Genomic DNA, 21,449 nt, shown 5'->3' with positions numbered 1-21,449 from the left:
ACCATGCCAGCAGGGCCTCTTGCTATTAAGAGAGATGTGAGTTTTTTACAAGTCTACTTGTACATATTCCTGTCGATTTCAGGAATCTGTTCATATACTTGAAATCAATTCATCTCCACCAAGATAGCTGATTAGTGAGTTTGCAACATATGGTTATTTATGATGCATATCTATCACTAACGCTCGCGATTTTAATCAATGTAAATATAAAAAAACAATGGCATTTGATATCAAATTCTACCTTTGGAAATGTATATCCACTGGAAATTCATTTATGATAAATGCTTCTAGCTGGGCAAGGATTCAAACCTATGCCTCTTAGTCGAAACAACACCAACAGGGACGCGTACCAATTGTGACGGCGCCGAGTAAGGGTGTGAACTCAAAGGCAGATTGGAAACGACTGAGTTATATTATTGTGGAACACTCTCCTTATATACAAAGCCTCAAGGCAACAGGACATAACAAGTTCACAAGACAGACAATATTACAGAGGAAAAACCAGACATGAATTTTCATGTTCGTTTTAGTGCGAGGGAAGAGCGAAGATACAAGCATAATATATACAAAAGGAATTATGTACAATTGTGTGAAACACGGTTGGTACACAATAGAGCTATCTAGAGAAATATAAGTTTATTACAAGTCTACTGTACATATTCCAGTGTTCATTCCAGCGGCATACTGAAAAATTAGTAGCAGGCGGATGGTGTGTATATCATAATGACAGGGGGCATAATATTAGCTGCCAAATAAGCTATATTCACTGCAAAAAAACTGATAAAAGATAAATAGGTACTTCTCTGGCTCAAAATATGCATGGTTGATATGAAGAGGAAAGTGCAAGTTAGATTATTAGTTATGAAGAGAGAGCTGAAATTTTGGTAACTTAGATAAAGATGAAGCGTATATATGTGAAAAAAATAGAAAATAAAATGAGTACTGTACACAGGGGTTTCGAAAGAAGTTGAGCTAAGAAAGACGTACCACATGCATTAGAGGCACTTCACTAAGAGTGAGTGTAGAAATTATTATTATTATTATTAGTATTATTATTATTATTATTATTTTCTAAGCTACAACGCTAGTTGGAAAAACAGTATGATATAAGCAAAATGGCTCCAACAGGGATAAGTAGCTCAGTGAGGAAAGGGAATAAGTAAATAAACAAACTGCAAAAGAAGTAATGAACAATTAAAATAAAATAATTTAGAACAATGACCGCATTAAAATAAAATTTTCATATATGCACTATAAAAAACCAGAGAAAGAGAAATAAGATAGAATAGTGTGCCAGAGTGTACCTTCAAGCAAGAGAACTCTACCCCAACGCTGGAAGACATGGTACAGAGGCTATGGCATTACCCAAGACTAAAGAATAATGGTTTGATTTTGGTAAGTCCTTCTCCTAGAAGAGCTGCTTACCATAGGCAAACGGCCTCTTCTACCCTTACCAAGAGGAAAGTAGCCACTGAACAATAACAGTCCAGTAATTAACCCCTCGAGCGAAGAAGAATTGTTTGGTAGTCTTAGAGTTTTCGGGTGTATGAGGACAGAGGAGAATGTGAAAAGAATGAGCCAGACAATTCAGTGTCTGTGTAGGTAAAGGGAAAATGAGCCGTAACCAGAAAGAGGGATTCAATGTTGCGCTGTATGGCTAGTCAAAGGATCCAATAACTCTCTAGTGGTAAGATCTCAACGGGCGGCTTAAGGATTCTTTGGGTAAAGTAGAAACGTATGAAAAATGCGCAAAGCCTCAAGAATAGTGAGTTGAAAGATTATATGAAGAGTGTGAAATTTAAACAGTGAGTGTTGTTTCTAGATGGATAGAAAGAGAGGAACATAATGGGGTGACTGAGAAGCTTTTCAATTCAAAAGAAGTGATAGAGGAAGAGTTGTCATTATAGGCAGATGTGAAGTGCGTGGAGTAAATTATAATGGAGAGAATTTAAGAGTATAAATATGTACAGATATAATTTGGAAATAAAATATTGCGAAATGATATGGGTAGATTATGTGTTAGCAAAAAATATATGTGATAGAAAAGGGGCATAAAACACTTTCAAAGATTACTGATATTGAAAACCAGGTTATCCTGAGTCATGATTCAGAAAAGAGAAAATGAAATTGTTCAAACATTAACACTTAAAAATCAATGATGGAAATGTAAAATGTGGATTTCCAATTGTTTGTTCAAGAATGATATGTGTAAAAAAAATATTAACTTTCTTAAAAGAAATTAAAGATACTCTAATGAGGCTTTTTTTCTCTACTAGTCTACTTAAACAGGAGGGGGACGCAAATAGGATTCATCTACTGGAAACTGGATGTAAGTAAACAATCAGTTATGACGTCATCGATTTTTTGGACACTCCATCTTTTTACCTTCCCTCTTTATTCTATTTTTCAAAATGATTAAAAAACTTAAAGGCCTCTATTAATGTGTCCTCTACTTATTAGCAATCAATATAGAAATATTCATAATTATAAATCATAACAACATGTAAATTAAGGAGAAAGAAAGTAGGAAACCTAATTCTAAAAGCAGAAAATTTTCCCTGTTCAATATACCGTTACTTTTACAACGGAAGATGTAAATGATGATCATAAAGTTCTGATTAACAATTCAGATATCACAAACAAATATTCAATGACCGTAACATGATTTCTTCTCTCTACAAATTAACAGTTACAGATACGGGAAATCCTTCTGCACTACATTTCAACGCATGAAATGGAGAAATATATCGGTTAATAAAAGAAGTTGATCGGTAAATGATAACTAACTTTTTTTTTAAGACTTTACTTGGTTCCTGTTTGTTGAGCTCAGACATAATTAGTGTAGCTGAGAGATAGGAGACAAAGGAATGCGGCGCAGAGTCCTAGCAAAGTAGTGTGCTCCCAATGCCGAAGGCTACAAATGTGGTCACCTCCCAAAAGTACAGTGGAATAATTGCATCATATTCTAAATTCATAAATATATTCAGATCTATATGCAGAAGAAAATAAAAAATATACACTTACAGATGAACAAAATAACCTTCAGAATTTAGAAAATAGCTACACAGAACAAAGTTAGAGGGAAGACTAGCTGTAGGACCATGAACTTCAAGCAACTTATTAATCAATATGTCAGATTTCAGATGATAAAAAAGATATACTTTTTTTGTCAAAACTATCATATTCAACAAATGTGATTGCTAACTTATCAAACTCATGTTACATCTCATCAAACATTAATGGGAGTATTTTTTGTAGCTTTAGATCCGGCAAACTTGTCCACTAATTTGTTATAATCAAAAAACTTTGCAACATCATACTCAATTGATATTATTCCCAGAGCATTCAATCTTTCATTTTCTATTATTCACAGTAAAATATTTTTTTCATTACTTGCATTATGCTGAAGCTTCTCTCAGCAATGGCCACAGTTACAGGAGTTGCAAAAATTATCTTAAACCTGACTGATTGGAATAATTGCAGAGGTATAACACTTACGTCAGTTGTTATGAAAATATATAGAAATAGTATGCTTATTCCAAAGAGACGAGAGAAAGATTGATGAAAAGCTGAGAGATGAACAAGCAGGATTTAGAAACTGTAGAAGTTGCACTGATCAAATTTTCATTTTGAGATATGTACAGCAATGCGTAGAATATAGAAATCCCCTTTTGATGGCATTTGTGGACTATGAAAAAGCCTTTGATAGTGTGCACCGGCCAATTTTGTGAAGAGTCCTGCGTTATTATGGAATTCCTCATAAATATGTAAATTTGATTAAATCGGTTCATGAGCATAGCAAGAGCAAAGTTAATGTTAATGGAGTCTTATCAAATGAATTTCCAGTGAACAACGGAGTACTCCAAGGGAATGTGTTGTCACCTATGTTGTTGATCCTCCTCATGGATTTTGTAATGCGTAGAACAGTCAGAGATTGAGGAGAAGGATTGGACTGGATTGGTGATAGGAATTTAGCAAACCTAGAGTATGCTGATGATGCTGTCCTAGTTAGCAGAACACCACAGGATTCTCAATGCTTGCTTGCCAGAATACATGAAATATCACACGAGGTTGGGCTCAAGATAAATATAAGAAAGGCAGAGATAATGAGAACGGGGTATGCAATGGAAGATGAAATATCATTGGAAGGAGAAAGGATTAATGAGGTAGAATCATTTAAGTATTTAGGAACTATGATCTCCAATACAGCGTCTTTAGAATTAAAGTTTAGTGAAAGATTGAAAAAGGCAAATCAGACAATGGCTAGATTAAATAAAATTTGAAATAAAATCGCCTGAAATTACATGTAAAAATCAGACTATATATCAGTTTAGTGAGATCGGTGTTTCTCTATGGACATGAGTCATGATATGACATTGAAACAATATCCAATAGATTTAGTAGATTTGAGAATAAAGCTCTCAGAAGGATATTGGGAGTTGAATGGCAGGACAGGATTATAAATGAGACTAAAGAGAGATTACTTGAGTGATATATGTGGACGAGATCATGATGAGGGGTAGATGGAGAGGGTTTGGGCACGCTTTTCGCACTCCCAAAGAGAGATAAGTTCACCAAACGTTCAGCTGGGCTCCACAAGGCACTAGAAGAATTGGAAGACCCAGGCCTACAAGGCTGAGGCCTATGAAGCGCGAAGTAGGAAATGATGAATGGAAAGTATTGAATTAAAAGCTCAAGATAGAGACGACTGGCGAAATCTAACAGAGGCCCTTTGCATCAATAGGCGTAGGAGGAGAGGATGATGATGATGATGATGATGATGATATTGATTTTATGCTTGAAGTTCTGAGATTGCATGGGCAGTATGTTGCTGTCAGTGAATAGAATTAATTGAGCTATATTGTAAAAAAGCCAAACAAGTTAAGGCAGTCACGCAGTTAACTGAATCAAGAATTCACAGAGGATATGACCTAATCCATTACCGTTAATTAAAACATAGATCAGAATTTTTCGTCTTCTGATGAAGGCATTTCATTCTTACATTCATATTCAAACATGACCTTTTTTCGGTGAATCCTCTTATCGGTGAAAACTTTATCGAAATCCAATTGTTTTTCCATTTCTAATGCACTAAGAACAACTTTGGCATAGCCTTTTATTTTTGCTATGTTGCTCAAAAAACGAGAGCGTAGATGTTACTTTAGCTTGAAGCCCACCAAATGTTGCTGATTGACTGATTAATTGAAAGTTTTCTGGCATCCTGACATATAAGGTCATTGACGCCGATAGCATTTATTATATATGAAAAATAAAAGAGAATTAAATTAAAACAATAAAATTTAAGATATCATTATAATAGTTAAATAGTTTTCAGAAGACCTGCATCTGAAATAAATCTAAAAATGCTGCTCGCATAGTAGGACACATCATGTCAAAGAATCTTGGCAAGGATGAACCTGCCATCCTCACTTCGAGCCTCAAACAGATATCTATTTCTTAAATCATTATAATTAGGGCATTCGGTCAACAAATGCCTCACTGTTAAAGGTACTAAACAGTCCTTTCGCAATACGGTTGGTGTTGGCCCTTCAGCAGAAACTCGTGTGTCAACCGAGTGTGACCAATACTATACGGAGTCGTCTCCCGCTTTTGGGGTATCATGTTATACCTCCAAGGTGATATGACATTTGTTATTTCCCTCATTTTATTGCCATCTAGACTATCCCAGTGCTGTTGCCATTTATTACAAACTAATTTCTTGATGTAAGGTAGGAAGTCATTACAGGGAATGGGATACCTCCTTGTTAGCAACTCGGATGCCGCATTCTTCGCCAGTAAATCTGCCTTCTCATTCCCAGACACACCTACATGTGCTGGAACCCAACAAAATCGAACTGTTATACCTCTCCATCCAATAATAAAAATCCATTTTAAAATCTTTAAAAGTAGAGGGTTACTAGAATTAAAAACTTCTAAAGCTTGAAGAACACTCCTTGCATCACTAAAATTTGTAAAATTACCCTCCTTTTCCAAAGCTATTTTCTCAATAGCGGTTAGTATGCCATACAGTTCGGCAGTAAATATGGAAGCTGTTAGAGGAAGTGCACCTCTACAATTAAAATCATTACAATGAACTCCAAATCCAATGCCAGCATCAGATTTGGAGCCCTCATATATAAGAGTCGATCCCCTATGCTCTGCAACATGTTCCATAAAAAGAGACCTGGATTCTAAGTCAGTCATATTCTTCTTAACTCCAATAAAGTATTTACAAAAAGATATCTCTGGAAATTTCCATGGAGGTGTTGATGATACCTTGAATGGAAGTACCTTAATTTGAATTGTATCCATATTGTTTAATATTTGTTTCAACCGAAACCCATAAGGTTGAGGAGATTTTGGGTGCAACTCAAAGTATGTTGAGTGCCTTACAAGGCTTACAGTCTGAAAGGCTAAAGAATTAGGGAGTCTTTGCAATCTAAACCAATACCGAATAATAGAGGACATTTGGTAAAGGTCTAGAGGCAACTCCCCAGCATCAACAAGGAGATTTGTGATAGGTGAGGTTCTAAACGCTCCTGTGGACAATCTAATACCAGCATGATGTATAGAATCTAATATCTTTAACGGGCTTGGGGTGACTGAGGAGCATATTTCGCATCCATAACTAATTTTGGATAAAATCAAGGCCTTGTATAATTTTAAAGTAGTATTGCGGTCTGCCCCCCCCCCCCCCCCCCATGATGTATGGGACAATTCTTTTAAAAGATTCAGAGCCTCAAGACATTTTGCTTTTAATGCTTTTAAGTGAGAAACCCATGTAAGCCTATAATCAAATATCAACCCTAAAAATTTAGCTTCACTTGCACATGGGATCTGTTGACCTTTGATGTATATATCCGGGTCTGCATGTACTCCCCGGATACGACAGAAATGGACAATTATAGTTTTATTTAACGAGAACTAAATCCATTCATATCAGCCCACTGGATAATTTAGTCTCTCAACCATTGCCATTCTAGTTCCAGCAAATGATATGGAGAGATCATCCACAAATAATGTTGCGAGAACATCCCGGGGAACGACTGAGGATATCCCATTAATTGCTAGTGCAAAAAGGGTTACACTCAGCACACTACCCAGAGGAACTCCTTCTTCCTGGCATTTACTCTCTGATAGAGCTTCCCCAACTCTCACTTGAAAAACTCTATGTGAAAGAAATGACTGAATAAATAGTGGTAGCTCTCCTCTTAATCCAAACTCATGGATTCTTTTAAGTATACCATATCTCCATGTGGTATCATATGCCTTTTCAAGGTCAAAAAAGACTGTCACATGGTGCTGTTTGGAAGCAAAGGCTTCACAAATGGAGGACTCAAGTCGTATCAGCCCATCAGTCGTTGAGTGCATTTTTCTGAATCCACATTAAATGGGTGATAAAATACCCTTCTTTTCAAGGTATCACATCAGTCTTACATTGACCATCTTCTCCATGATTTTGCATAAACAAGATGTCAATGCAATTGGCCTATAATTTGCTGCTAAAAACTTGTCCTTACTGGGTTTTAAAAAGGATAAAATAATGGCTAGTTCCCAAACACTTGGATAACTATGATCATGCCATATTCTATTGAAAATGCTTAAAATAGATAACTTTGTATTAAAAGGTACGTGTTTAATCATCGGATATGGAATGCCATCAGGTCTAGGGGCTGTATTGTTACACGTAGCAAGTCCATAATCAAATTCTCTTTCAGTAAAAGGAGAATTGTATGACTCTTCCTTTCTTGTTGCGAAATTTAAAACTTTCTTTTCTTCAATGCTCCTATACTGGTGACCAGGAACTGCTTCACACTTGCACGATACATTTGAAAAATGGTCAGCCAGGGCATTGCTAACTTCGGTTTCTCCAGTCATATACTGGCCATTTACCCTTAACACTGGTGGTGGGTTTGGGGTGAATTTGCCTGCCATCTTTTTTACTTTCCTCCACACAGATGATGTTGGTGTTCTACTGTTAATGAAGGAAACAAATGACATCCAAGACTGGCGTCTAGGTTCTTTCATGGCACGACAGAACTGCTCTACATTTCTTGTATATGACTAAATTCTCCTCAGTACGGCGCGTGCGCAATCGAGTTATAAAGACTTTTTTGTGGCTCTGTGCAGGGCAGTTAGTTCTGATGACCACCAGGGGACTGGTCGTCATCTGAATATCCCTGTTGTTTTGGGAATGGAATTGACACCTACTGTGTGAAGAGTTCCATTAAATAATTCTATGGCATCATCAACACTTTCAAACTGGTCTGCATTTCGTTCAATTTGACTTAGCTCCCAAAATCTATCCCAGTCCACCTTTTCAAGATTGCATCGAGGCGATCTCTGTAAAGGTGGACCATTGTTGGTGTTTATAATAATTGGTGCATGATCACTAGTATGCCAATCATCTAATGTTCTCCAATTAAAATCGAGAAGGCCGTTAGAGCTTGCAACTGATAAATCAATGCAGGACAAGGTACCTGTCTGAACATGAAAGTGTGTAGGCTCTCCTGTATTAAGGAGTCCTACATCTTCATTCTCCAAAATTGATGATATGATATTACCCCTTGCGTTTGCCAAAACATCACCCCATAAAGGATGTCTACTATTAAGATCTCCTAGTAAGAGAAAAGGTTGTGGGAGTTATTTAATCACCTCTACTATATTATCATGTGAGATGTTATCATTTGGAGGCAAGTAAAGAGAACAGATTGTGTATTTTCTCCCTATATCAATCTGTACAACCACTGCTTGCAGAGGGGTACAGAGAGACAAAGATATTTGGGGAACATCTCGACGAACGTATATAAGACTTCCCCCATGGCTCCCTGCTTGTTGATCATATAGTGTCCTATAGCTAACATACTCTCGAGGACAAGGAGTATTAGCATCGAGCTTGCTTTCTTGTAGACATAAGTGTTATAGGGGAGTGCTCACGTATGAGGAGCTTAAGTTGTTCATATTTCGCCCTTAAACCCTGGCAATTCCATTGCAGTATGGAAGAAAAAACTATGGTTTATTTCTTGGAAGACACCTTAGATGAAGTCTTCCTATTAGCAATATTTGATCTAACAATATTTCCTGTTGGTATCTCTTAGAGAGGATCTTGATAAAGTGGGTTTTGTGTTCGTCTTTTTCTTTGTGTCCTTTTGATCTAATTGTTGAGGAGAATGGTGGACCTCTACTTGAATTTCTGATTTGTTCAATTCACCTTCCAGTTGATCAGAAATATCAGCAGACAAGACATCATATTTATTTGACGTCGTGACTTTAATGTTTCTTATGGTAAGAGGCGAGAGAGATGGAGGTCTCTCTCTTTTTCGATTAAAAGGTTGTGATCTGTCAGGTTTTTGCACCTTCTCCACTAAAGGTTCACTATGTAAACTGGTTTCGAGTGGAACCTCCATCAGATCAGGCAAGGACAGGGCCTGAGAGAGGTTTGTACTATTGTTTTGAATAGGAATATATGGCTTTTGAATATCTTTTAGATCTTTAAGTATCTGTTTTGATTTTTCTACAATTTCTGGATATAAATTTTCAATGGGACTTTCAATCTCTTCAACTACTTTTATGTGTTTTTTTATGTTAGAATTAGGGATAAAGTTTTCGTCTTTGTGCTTTGGTAAGTTTTTCTTCAGAACCATTGAAAAAGGTTGCCCTGGTCTTAACTGCTTTTCAAGAGCTCTTTTACGAGCCTCTTTAAAAGTAACCCTTTTCATGGTCCTAATGGCCTGAATTTCTTTTTCAAAAATATACTTAACACAGCTTTTAGTTGTAGCTGGGTGTGCTTCCCCACAATGTATGAAATTAGGGTTTTCTAGGCATACTCCATGACTACTTTTTCCACAGTTGGCACAAACAGCTGGCTTATTATTTAGTTTTTCCTTGCATTTCTGGCTTAAATGGCCATACATTTGACAATGATAATATCATAATGGTGAAGGGATATATGGTTTCACCTTCAAAGATAGCCAACCAGCTTTAATAACATTTGGTAATCTGCTTTGATCAAATGTTACAATCAAAGTAGCAAGAGGAATACGTTGCTCTCCAACTCTCTTTCTCATTCTGACTACTTTTACTACTCCTTGACTTTTCAGTTCCTCCTCAATTTCTTTTTCCTCTATGTCCAGCAATTCTGGAGCATATATCACACCCCTATTCTGGTTGAAAGTGGGGTACGAAACGATTTTTACACTATGACCATCCAATTTTGAAAGTGTTTTTAATTTTTCACCTTGTATTGGGAATAGTGTCTCAATCAAGAGACTTCCATTTCCCTGGGGAAGAATTTTTGCCTGCCCTCCTTATATAGCAACTATTTCCCTGTTGGCTTTAAATACATTTACACGTTCATGTCTTGCATTTTCAAATTCCAAAATGAAAAAATTCTCATAATTCACTACTTCATAGTGACCGGGTAAAACTTCTACTTTTCTATATTTTTCTGTACTGTCATCATTTCTCACTCTCTCTCTCTCTTCTTCTCTAGTGTTTTCTTATTATTTCCATAATGCTTATAAGGTTCCAACATTACAATATCAGAACCCGAGTTGGAGCTGTCTGTACCGAGGTCCAAGTTTGTATTTTCCAGGTTGTCAACAGAGGGTTGGGTTTATTTGGTAAGCGCAAGCCAGGTTATCCACCTCTTATCGGAGGATGTCAGTCCTCCTATCCCATGTGGCCCAACACGAGAAGAGGCTTCAGCGGGGACCAGTCCTCTATTAGAGAGGGGCTGCCTCTCTTAAGGTGGGCGTACACTGGTCATTAGGGGTGGTTAGCCCCTCCCACCGGCGACTCCAATGCCTGGCGTCACCCATTACCAGAAAATATGAGTGATTTACAACCGGATCACTGGAGCCCGACTCTTAACAGACTTGGTCTGCACCCAATGGGGTCTGCCAGAGGGTGATGGCGTCTAAATTGGCACAGGTTGAGATGGAATGCCGTCCACCCCACACTGTGCCAAATCCAAAGCAGCAAACAAAACATAATCAAACAAGCTAAAGTCGTCAACAAGTTCAAGCCCAAAAGGAAGAGAAGGGAGAAAAAAAGAAATAACCAGAAGGAAAAGAGAAAAGGCTGACTGATTTAATTGGATCAACAGTTGGGCACCGAGGTCCAGTGGGAAAGTAGTTCCCACTGTTCATTAGAGCCCAGCTGCTAATCCCTCATCAAGGCTTCAGCATCTGAGGGGCAAATGTTGCTGATGATGACTAGAGGAGCTTGCTGGTTTTGTTGATGTGGAGTAATATATCGTACCATATGTAAATTGTTAGTATATTCTCATTATTAGCACATTAAGCATTTTTTACAAGATTGTAATAAATGATATTGATAATAATATTCCGGCTAAAGCAACAAGTTTAAGTATAAAGCATAGCTAACACTAGGCTAGATCAACTAAAACTTTCCATGATTAATTTATTCTCATCTTAATTTGTTGGACAGGAAATTACTGTCAAAATTTCTTATTCAGATCTAGATATCAATCTCTTGCACCGTTGTTCAATTAGTTAATTATGCATGTTGCATAAGATTTTTCCTAATTCTGACCATCCTTTACATTCAGATCTTCCCGGTCAGTACAATCTTGTCCGTAATACTAGGTATGCAGTTAATTCTAATAGTCAGGCCTTCTCCATCATGAAGCTCAATACAACACAGTATTCTAGAAGTTTTATTCCAGTTGTGATCAAGTTTGTATAATGATCTTCCTAATCGGGTAGTTCAATCAGTAGAACTTCAAAAGTTCGGACTTGCAGCAAATGTTTTTATGTTGAACAGGCTGACATACAGTAAGTCTCTTTTTATAGTTTATATGTGAAAGATATGATTCAATGTTCCTACTGTTCTTGAAATATCTTATTTTAATTGTTCATTATATCTCATATAGTTTATTTATTTCCTTTTTCTTTCCTCACTGGGCTATTTTTCCCTGTTGGAGCCCTTGGGCTTATAGCATCCTGCTCTTCCCTCTAGGGTTGTAGCTAAGCTATTATTATTATTATTATTATTATTATTATTATTATTATTATTATTATTATTATTATTATTATTATAATGATATTAGATACAGTAAAGAAGTGTGCAAGTGAGCAGTTAGGTTGTAACTGAGAGACGAGGTGAATGCAACTGAACTTTACATTAAACAATCATCGAGTTTATATTCACGTAGTTGCTAGCAGGACCGTCACAAAAATTCAAACCTAATCAAACATGAGCTAGCATGCTCACATAGCTTGACCTATTAACAGTGCAGTGAAGAGCAAGTGATAAGATAAAAAAGGAAAACCGTTATAGTGTACGAACAGAAAAAAACGGCAGGTACAACCAATGGGTCGCCATACAGTATTTCACTTACCGAGACATTCAGGGCGTCTTTAGGAGTGGTCCTTAGTCCCAGTGGGACATCAAGGCCGTTTTGAGGGTGTAATGAAAATGTTCAACCATTCCGTTGGCAGCAAGGTTGTAGGCAGTTGTCTGATATAGGGTGATTCCCAGAAGATTTGCTAATGATGTCCACAACTGAGAGGTGAAAGTAGTACCCTTATCCGAAGTAATATGCTTAAGGATACTAAATCTCGCTATCCACCCTGAAAGTAAGGCAGATGTACGTGAGGCGGAAGTTGAAGTTTTCATGGGAATGTCTTCACGCCAATGAGTAGAGTGATCGACGACGGTAAACAGGTAACGATGTCCTTGTGATGTGGGTAGGTGGCCTACTACATCAACGTGAATGTGGGCAAAACAACGCTGAGATTGAGGAAAGGTGCCCACTCCTGAATCCGTGTTGATGTACTTTTGAAGTTTGCATAAAGTACGGTTGCTGACCCAATCTTTAGCATCCATAGTAATGCTATGCCAAATGAACTTTGCCTTCAGTAGCTGTGCAGTAGATCAATGTAAGGAATGTAAAAGGCCAGGAATGAATTTAAACACCTGTCGATGCATTGGAGCAGGTATCCACAGTCTAAGTCTACCAGTACTGACATCACAGAGGAGGGTGGCGTTGGAGTTCTCGAGAGGGATGTCTTCTCAATGGAAGGATGTGCAGGAAGTCCTACATGCTTGGTACTCTGGGTCTTCTCGTTGGGCTTCTGTCAAGGGGTTGTAATCCAATCCTAGATGAATGGCGGCCAATGTGTTTCTTGACAGAGTATTGGCAACAGGATTCATTTTTCCAGGGATGCGTTGAAGGCTGCAATCATATTCAGCCATGGCAAAGAGATGTCGGCGGACCAGGCATCGGATTAAAGGCGTGCACCAGAGGCATGTGGTCTTTGCGAATGACGATTGATGTACCTTGCAAAAAGTGGCAAAAGTGATGGACTGCCAAGTGCACTGCCAACAATTCACGGTCGAAGGTAGAGTAACCGAATTCCGCCTTGGACATTTTTCTACTGAAGAAGGCCAATGGGCAAGGAAAGCCGTTAACCACCTGCTAGAGTACTGCACCAATAGCAATGTCACTGGCATTGGTGGAGAGATGGAAAGGTGCATGTGACACGGGAAAAGTAAGAGCACAGCGGTAGTTACGGCATTCTTTGCGTTGCAAAAGGCTGCTTCTTGAAGAGGACCCAACTTCAAGTCTTTTGGCTTGCCCTTGAGGGAGGCATAGAGGGAAGGGGGGGGGGGCAAGAGTGGCGGAGCTGGCTGGCAGGAAACGGTGATAATAGTAGATCAGGCCCAAGAATTCTTGCACTGCTTTAACAGTCGAGGGCGTGGAGAAGTTCTGAACGGCTGCTACCTTCTCAGGGAGAGGATGGACTCCTTTAGGAGTGATGCAGTGCCCTAAGAACAATACTTCGTTGGCGCCAATCGTACCAGACTATAATGCTGTTCTGTTGTAGGAGGTCGAGCGAGATGTGTAGGTGACGGAGGTGTTCCTCTTTGGAGAAAGAAAACACAAGTATGTCGTCCATGTAACAAAGACAAAAGAGGAGGTCCCCTAAGATGCCATCCCTGAGGCATTGAATAGTGGCCCCAGCATTACAAACGTCAAAACAGGAGTAATTGAAGGTGTATGTACCCAAGGGGTTGGTGATGGTAGTCTTGGGGATGTCTTCTGGGCTCAGGGGCCCCTAATAATACCCCTTCAGGAGGTCGAGCATGGAAAAAACTTTTGCTTTGCGCAAGTAGGAGGTCACGTCAGAGATGTTTGGGAGGGAGTAGTGGTCCGGTTCTATCTGCTTGTTCAGGCACCTGTAATCCCCCCACAGCCGCAGAGAGCTATCTTTCTTCAAGACGATGTGTAAGGGTGACGACCATGGGCTTGAGGACATTAGACAAAGGCCCATTTCTCCCATTTCAGCAAACATTTATTTACCTGCTACCAAATGATCCGGTGCAAGACACTTGAATTCAGTGAACACTGGGACCCCCGTCGTCTTGATATGGTAATAAATACCATGTTTGGGGAACCGGGGGCATTTGACAAAGTTCTGGACAGAAAATATCCGGGTACGACGTGGGCAGGTGGGCATAGGCCTCCGTGGGTGCGCTGATGTGGAGAGCGAGATCAGAGGGGCTGGGTTGGAGAGGTGTCGAGAAGTACGAATCTACGTTCAATAACCATTGGTGAGCGATATCAACCAGCAGGTAGATATGTGAGAGGAAATCCTTACCAAGGATTGGCAATGGGATGCAGCAACAAGAAACTTCATAATATTTGGTGCTTCCAAACGATAATGTGAGGGTTTCATAACTGCGGGTGGGTATTGCAGATCCGTTGGCCGCTACCAGGCGGACGTTAACAGACTTAGACAAACTAAATTGTTTCTACCAAAAATTGTTTGTCTGTACCTGCATCATGTAAAAAGATAAGATTAGTGACAAGGGAGGCCACCATCACAAGCGATGGCCTACTTGACTTTTACGTTTTTTCGGGAAGGGGAGGCCACTGATAACTGTTAGCACATTTCTTCACTTCAGTCCACAATCTGGAGTGGTAGCAGCATAACTACGGCCGGTGAGCATCATTAAGTGGCTGAAGAGGTCGCTGGTTGGGTAATAAGCAAGGGGTGGTATATATGGATGGTGGGCGGCTTTGTTTATGCTCCGGTACTGCATTCACGTCAACTTCAGTCGATGTTGAATAGTTGTCCACTTCGTCAGGAGTGGAAGCGTTGATGGAGGTCTTGAAGATGGTGAAGTGAGCAAGATATCGGCATCAGGGATGGCAGCGAGTATGCTATTGAGGTCTCCACTTGTTGGCAAAACCAATCGGAGATTTCTGGGAACGTGTCCTCTGGGATCACCGAGAGGACATAGTCTACTTTATTGCTAGAGAGAGTCACGCCCTTGATGCGAAACTGGACTTTGGCACACTGGAACAAGGCGAACACTTCTCCGCTGGCAAAGGGGGGAGGTTTCAATGGGGCGGCGTGTGGGGAAGAGTCAGGTTCAGTGGGCGGCATCATCAAACAGTGGGGCACAGCAGTGAGGGGGATGGTAAGAGGGAGCAGTTTCTCTGGTGGTCACCAATTGTGCGAGTGAGCAGTTAGATTGTAAATGAGAGGCGAGGTGAATGCAACTAAACTTTATCAAACAATCATCGAGTTTATATACAAGGACTTGCAAGCAAGAATGTCATACAAATTCAAACATAATTAAACAAGAGCTAGCATGCTTACGCATATAGAACTCGATCAGTTTTAATGGATATTGTCGTGGACCTTTGGGTTACTATAGATCAGATACAAACATACTTCTACTTATACTTTGCGTTATTTATTATCTACACATAGGCTATATACAATCCCATATCTTCACATTTGTACCTTAAATATTAAATTTAACCCGAAACTTATTTATTTTAGCAATGATTATATGCTATCAAATACTCACGTATATTATACTGAAGATATTTTACAGTCAAAATTATAGTCTTATGCAACATAATATTTACCTAAAATAACTAGAATAATTAATACCACCAATTCTCAAACCAATAAACTTAACACGAAATTCTTGATTAATTCCAACAACGCGAACCAATATAAACATAGGCCCAACTATAGTGTGCATTATAATATGATATCATCTTTTTACCATAATATCACAGAATGATTTTCGCTCATTAAAGAAAGTCTTATTCCTCGGGCAAATAAAGGCGTCTGGTTTCGGTTCAAGCTTCATCAGAATAGATGCACACCAGAACGTCAGCCGGGCAAGCCAACCCCCCACTGTGGTGCCCAACCACAGCAGGTACCTCCCTAGTGAACAGCTTAAACTCAAGGTCCCGGGCAGGGATCGATCTGCTGCTATGTGAATGCTAGGCGAACATGTTACCACTACATTACACATGAGGGTAAATAAAACTATAAAAATCTCGAAAAAAGAATACTTCACAATATATATATATATATATATATATATATATATATATATATATATATATATATATATATATATATATATATATATATATATATATATATATACAAAACATTACAATATTCAAGCACTGAATAATAGATGTGCAAGTACAATTCCGTATTTAGAGTGTCACCTGTGTTTTCCATTTTCTAATTCACAGCCATCTTTAAACAATCTTTGTCATAGTTTTCTCTATTTCACTGTCACTTTTATTCAAATTCCCCTTTCTATTCTTACTGACTCTTTACTTTTGATAATTTACAAAGGCTTATTAACCTCACTATCCCTGTGATTAGACTCTTAAAGGGTCAATAAAGGTGTACATATCGTACTATGTATTCTCTTATATCCTGACAAACACAAGCACATGAAACTTCCTGTTCTGTTTTGACATCAAACATACTCACGTTCTTTTCTTGAACAAACACAACCTAGTATAATCTAATCAGCACTGACCTCACAAAAACAGGCAAATGACAGGGAAGTCACCAACAGCATTGGATCCCCTCATCATCCTAAAAAAGAAAACAAAATTATAGAAAACTCGCAAAAGGGAGGCTGTAGAGAAACCTCTGTCTCTATCAGAGTAAAATCATATTTTGAATATCAATCTATCTGAATTTTTTAAGCTTCCCAAAAGCTTATAGGTTTAATCAATTTATATCTCGAGGTACATAATCAATTGAGATCATTCTAGAAAAAGCTGGGAAATTTCCTCATCTAAGAATTCTAAAGTATTCGCTATGTTCTGTTTTATAATCAGAGAATCTTATTTCATATATCCAGACTTTATAATCATATCTAGTATTCTCATGATAACTGACGAAGTCATGTTTTTTTCTTCATATTTTTACTGTAAATTCAGTTTTTACGGTGGTCACTTCTACGAGATCTTATTGAAAAGATTGGGCCAGTATGAAAATTATCTCTGCCCTTTTTAAGCCCTATCTCTAATCTATGTCACAGGTTCCAATCGGTTATTCATAGATTATTGCATTGTCATGGATTCTTCCACGACTGGAGAAGATACCTTGAATGGGATAACCCATATAAGCAGTGTTAAGGCAAGACCATGTTCTGGAAACAGTACGTGGCTGGGCAAGGCTTTCAAATCTTCCTGACCAGCAAGGTGTTCTTTGTAATTTAGCATCGATGTTTCTTCCCGTAGTGTAATTTATGTATTTTCATGTTGTTATTAATTTAGTTGGCTGTTTGCTATCAATAACTCCCTTTGTATGTCCTTGTTACGATCTTAAAATCGTTACAGGTTCTTTTAATAAGTATGGGAAATGAATATAAAAAGAAACTCACGGAAAAACACAAGACGTTTATTCACAAACTTACAAAGAAAACTAATGTTACTTCTTCGGTTACTTTAACTGACAACTCAAACCAATCAAACACCAACAGAAAAGGGGAACAGTCAGTAAGGTACAAATACTTAAGGAAAAGTTTTCTGCAGCTGCTGAGACGATGTTGGTAGGGAGACTTCAGGCTTGAGAACGTTGCAGGTGGGCGGCTGAAAGTTCAGATTAAACTGGTACGATGACCGGATTCGAAGACATCACAGAAAGGGTGGCATCAATAAGGGACACCAGAGGTCTTCTTCTAAGGATTCGATGGTACTGTTGAAGTAATGCTTGAGAAAGATGCAGGTGGCCGGCTGAAAGCTCAGATGAAACTGGCACGATAACCGGATTCGAAGACGTCACAAAAGGGTGGCACCAAGATGGGACATCAGAGGTCTTCTTCCAAGGATTCGATGGTACTGTTGAACGAAGGCAGGCTGCAGGCAGTGTTGACTACTTCTTGTCACAAGCAGGGAGGGATGGCTGCTTCAATTTATCTCTTCTTCTCGGCCATAGTAGGATCTTTTGGAGATAGGCTTTTGTTGTCTGAAGGGAAGGTTAGAATGTGGCTCTGTCAGACTTCTGGTCTTCTCTGTTTCTTATCTTGCTAGGACATAGCTCCTCTCTTGTCTTATGTCCTGTCCTATTTCTCTTGGACCCAGGACAATCTCTTCTTGAAGTTTATATACCCATGTATGGGCGGAGTTAATTACAGTGGGCAGTGGTCATCTCCATAGAAGGCGTTCTTTTCAACAATTCTGCATCTCTATTGGCTTCCTCAAAAACGCCCACTTCGACCACGCCATGGAAGCTTTTAGAAGAAATTTCTGATGCAATCTGGACCACGTGTTAAGCCCTAACAAAAGGGTAGCACGTGTCCTTCCATGATGACATATATCCTAAACAAGGATTTCCCTCAAGCTCGGTTTCTCAAAATATGCTGACTCCACTAATTAAGACGATGACATCTTGGTCAAAACAGAGGCAGTTCCCTTATCACTGGTCCGTAGTCGAATATCGGCGAGGCTTGGTTCACTTCCAAAATGCTGATGAAAACGAAGAGATGACAGGAATGCTCAAACAGGGCCACAGTCGAATCTTTTCTCGCCTCGCTGCTCACGCTGGGAATAGATATTTTTGTCTTTTAAACATCCTTTAAAAGTATTATGTCTACCCATGACAGTCCTGAATAACCCTTTAAACTTTATACATTTTTATTCCTGCGAGCAATAGTTTCATCTATTCAATACAATTTTTAGAAATATTTGCCTATTAATCAGCGGCTTTTTTATTCACTTTCATTTCTTTTCTATCTTCTGCGAATTACTTGCCAACAAAAACTAAATCTGTGTGTACGCACAAATAGGCTTACATATATATGTCTCTCTCTCTCTCTCTCTCTCTCTCTCTCTCTCTCTCTCTCTCTCTCTCTCTCTCTCTCTCTCTCCCTCTCTCTCTCTCTCTTTATATATATATATATATATATATATATATATATATATATATATATATATACTGTATACACTTCGTCAATTCATTGTCTTCTCTTTCTTTCCCTGCTTCTTTTGCAATCTCTCGTGATCCATTGTTATTCTTAATGTCCATCTATTATCTGTCATCCTCTTCATATGTTCTGTTCATGTCCTTTTCTTTTTCTTACATATTTTTCGAATTTCCTCTACTATACTTTGACCTCGTATCATTGTTGTTCTTTTTCTGTATCTTAGTGTTAATACTATCATCATTCTTTCCATAGGTCGTAGAGAGTGGAGTCACCCTTCCTGCAGTATAGTACCAGAACAACAGCCCTTAAAGTAAGTAAAGGATCACACAATCTATTGCGTGTTTATTGTAAATCCCACATTATCAAATCACTTAGAAAGCAAGAAAGTTTTCAGTTTCTTCTTAAACAAAATGTTTCTTATTTATCAATTCTAAAATTTGAATTGCTTTCTTACCAGCAGATTGGATATTTACATAGCTGCAATTTATGACATCCTCAGTATCCATGGTTAGTTTTTCTGCTAATCTCTTACATTCCAAATCATAAGCTTTGCAATTACTTGAATTCACTATATGATCATCAGCTTTGTTCAACTTAGCACAGTTTATAAATTTTATCTGTTGTGAGTTACATTATCTGGTGACATGATTTTCTGAACCTTTCCCGCACACTTTATCATCACTCTTGAACTTGCAATCTTTTTTCAAAATGTCCATAACTTTGACATTGGTAGCAGGTGATCACATGGTACCTATCACGTATGTTATAAGTAGGCCTACCCCATATAGTCCAAGAGCTAGCAGCCATTTATTTACCGGAGATGACCAAAATTCTAGTGGGCATTTTTGGAAAGGGTCTACTATGGGACATCCAAAAATGGGTATCTTTAAGTTGGGCAGTGGTGGGTATAGATTTTATTAACCCCTTTTGTTCGAAAACGGATTTTTCATTTTTCGGCAAAATAGGGGGTTAGGGGAAAGTAAATTGGCTGCAGCTCCTCTCACACTGGTCCTAGAATAAATAACTATACACCAAAATGATGCTATTGATGCTATAGATTTATTTTATATCCAACAGCATTAATTAAATGATTATTGGGAGTCACCAGGAGTCAAAAGGTCAAGGTCAGCTCTTTAAAACGCCGTTTCTGGGTATTAGCTGTATTTTGGCTAAATAGGACATTAAAATTTGCCCAAGGTTTACTAAATATGAATAGAATATAAAGAAGTGACATAAATAAAGTTTTTTGAAGAAGATGGGATCTATTCCAGCAATATGACTTGACATGACGAAAGTCATTATTAAACGGTTGCTTTGAAATTCACTCGTCTAACCGTTTCAAATTTAGTTGATAGATGGTTTACCTATATTACTGAGATCAGTTTTATTGACTGTGTGTACACCTGCTTTGTCTTTAAAACATTATAAAAACCTTTATTCTTTGATAATTTTATTAAACACCACCCTTCCGCTGTAAATAATATGCCACTAATGGCTGTAAGCTCTCGTCATGGTCATACGTTTTTTCACTTTTCAATTGTTTCATACGCTTTAATGATGTGTGTGCGAAGGCCTATTATGTAGATCAAAATTACTGAGGAAAATTTATGCAGATTTCCGGCAGTGAGGGATAAATAACCAGTTCAGTTCATATGTGTAATTTCAAAAGTGTTGATTCACAACTCTTTACACAAATATATTTTTTTCATGTAAGTAAATGGCTGTTTACAAATAAGTAGAGTCCTGAAAATGAACTATGAGTTTCAACTTCTTCAGGTTGATGTTGCTGTTAACACTGCAGCCCTCACAATGGCTAGTGGGACTGGTAATCCGCAGCAAACAAATGATAACTGCCCTTATCTTCGCAGCCAATCAACTAAGCTTGCTGTATCAACGTCAATGGTTTTACCAAATGTCTGCATATTCTGCAGAAAACTAGAAAGAATATTCGAGGAAAGGAACAAACACTCACCAAAATGTGCATGTTATTCCGTTGAAAAAATATCAAAGAAGCTGCACGTGCTCTAAATGACAGTGAAATGCTTGTGATGATAGGTGACATTGGGTTTCATAGCAAAGAGGTGAAATATCATAATGAATGTAAACGAGCATACCTGAATCAAAAGAGGGACACATTAAGGAGAACAGTATCTCCTGATTGTGACAAAGCAAACAGTATTGCTTTAACAAGTATATTCCAATACATTGAATCCTCA

The 21,449-nt window shown here is 38.3% G+C and overlaps 1 protein-coding gene across 1 annotated transcript; it reads right to left on the bottom strand.

The window, feature by feature from the left end:
• Positions 1-12,396: 12,396 nt before the first annotated feature.
• On the bottom strand, positions 12,397-12,852 carry LOC137618280 (uncharacterized). Its single transcript, XM_068348451.1, has one exon. It carries the CDS (start codon positions 12,850-12,852, stop codon positions 12,397-12,399), a length of 456 nt encoding a protein of 151 aa, XP_068204552.1.
• Positions 12,853-21,449: the final 8,597 nt, after the last annotated feature.

Source organism: Palaemon carinicauda, chromosome 24 (assembly GCF_036898095.1).
Source record: "Palaemon carinicauda isolate YSFRI2023 chromosome 24, ASM3689809v2, whole genome shotgun sequence".
Lineage (NCBI taxonomy): Eukaryota > Metazoa > Arthropoda > Malacostraca > Decapoda > Palaemonidae > Palaemon > Palaemon carinicauda.
This window is presented reverse-complemented; position numbering and strand designations above follow the sequence as displayed.

Excerpts from the sequence above, each read along its gene's own strand:
- LOC137618280 (XM_068348451.1), bottom strand. The coding sequence starts at position 12,852 with ATGGATGCTAAAGATTGGGTCAGCAACCGTACTTTATGCAAACTTCAA.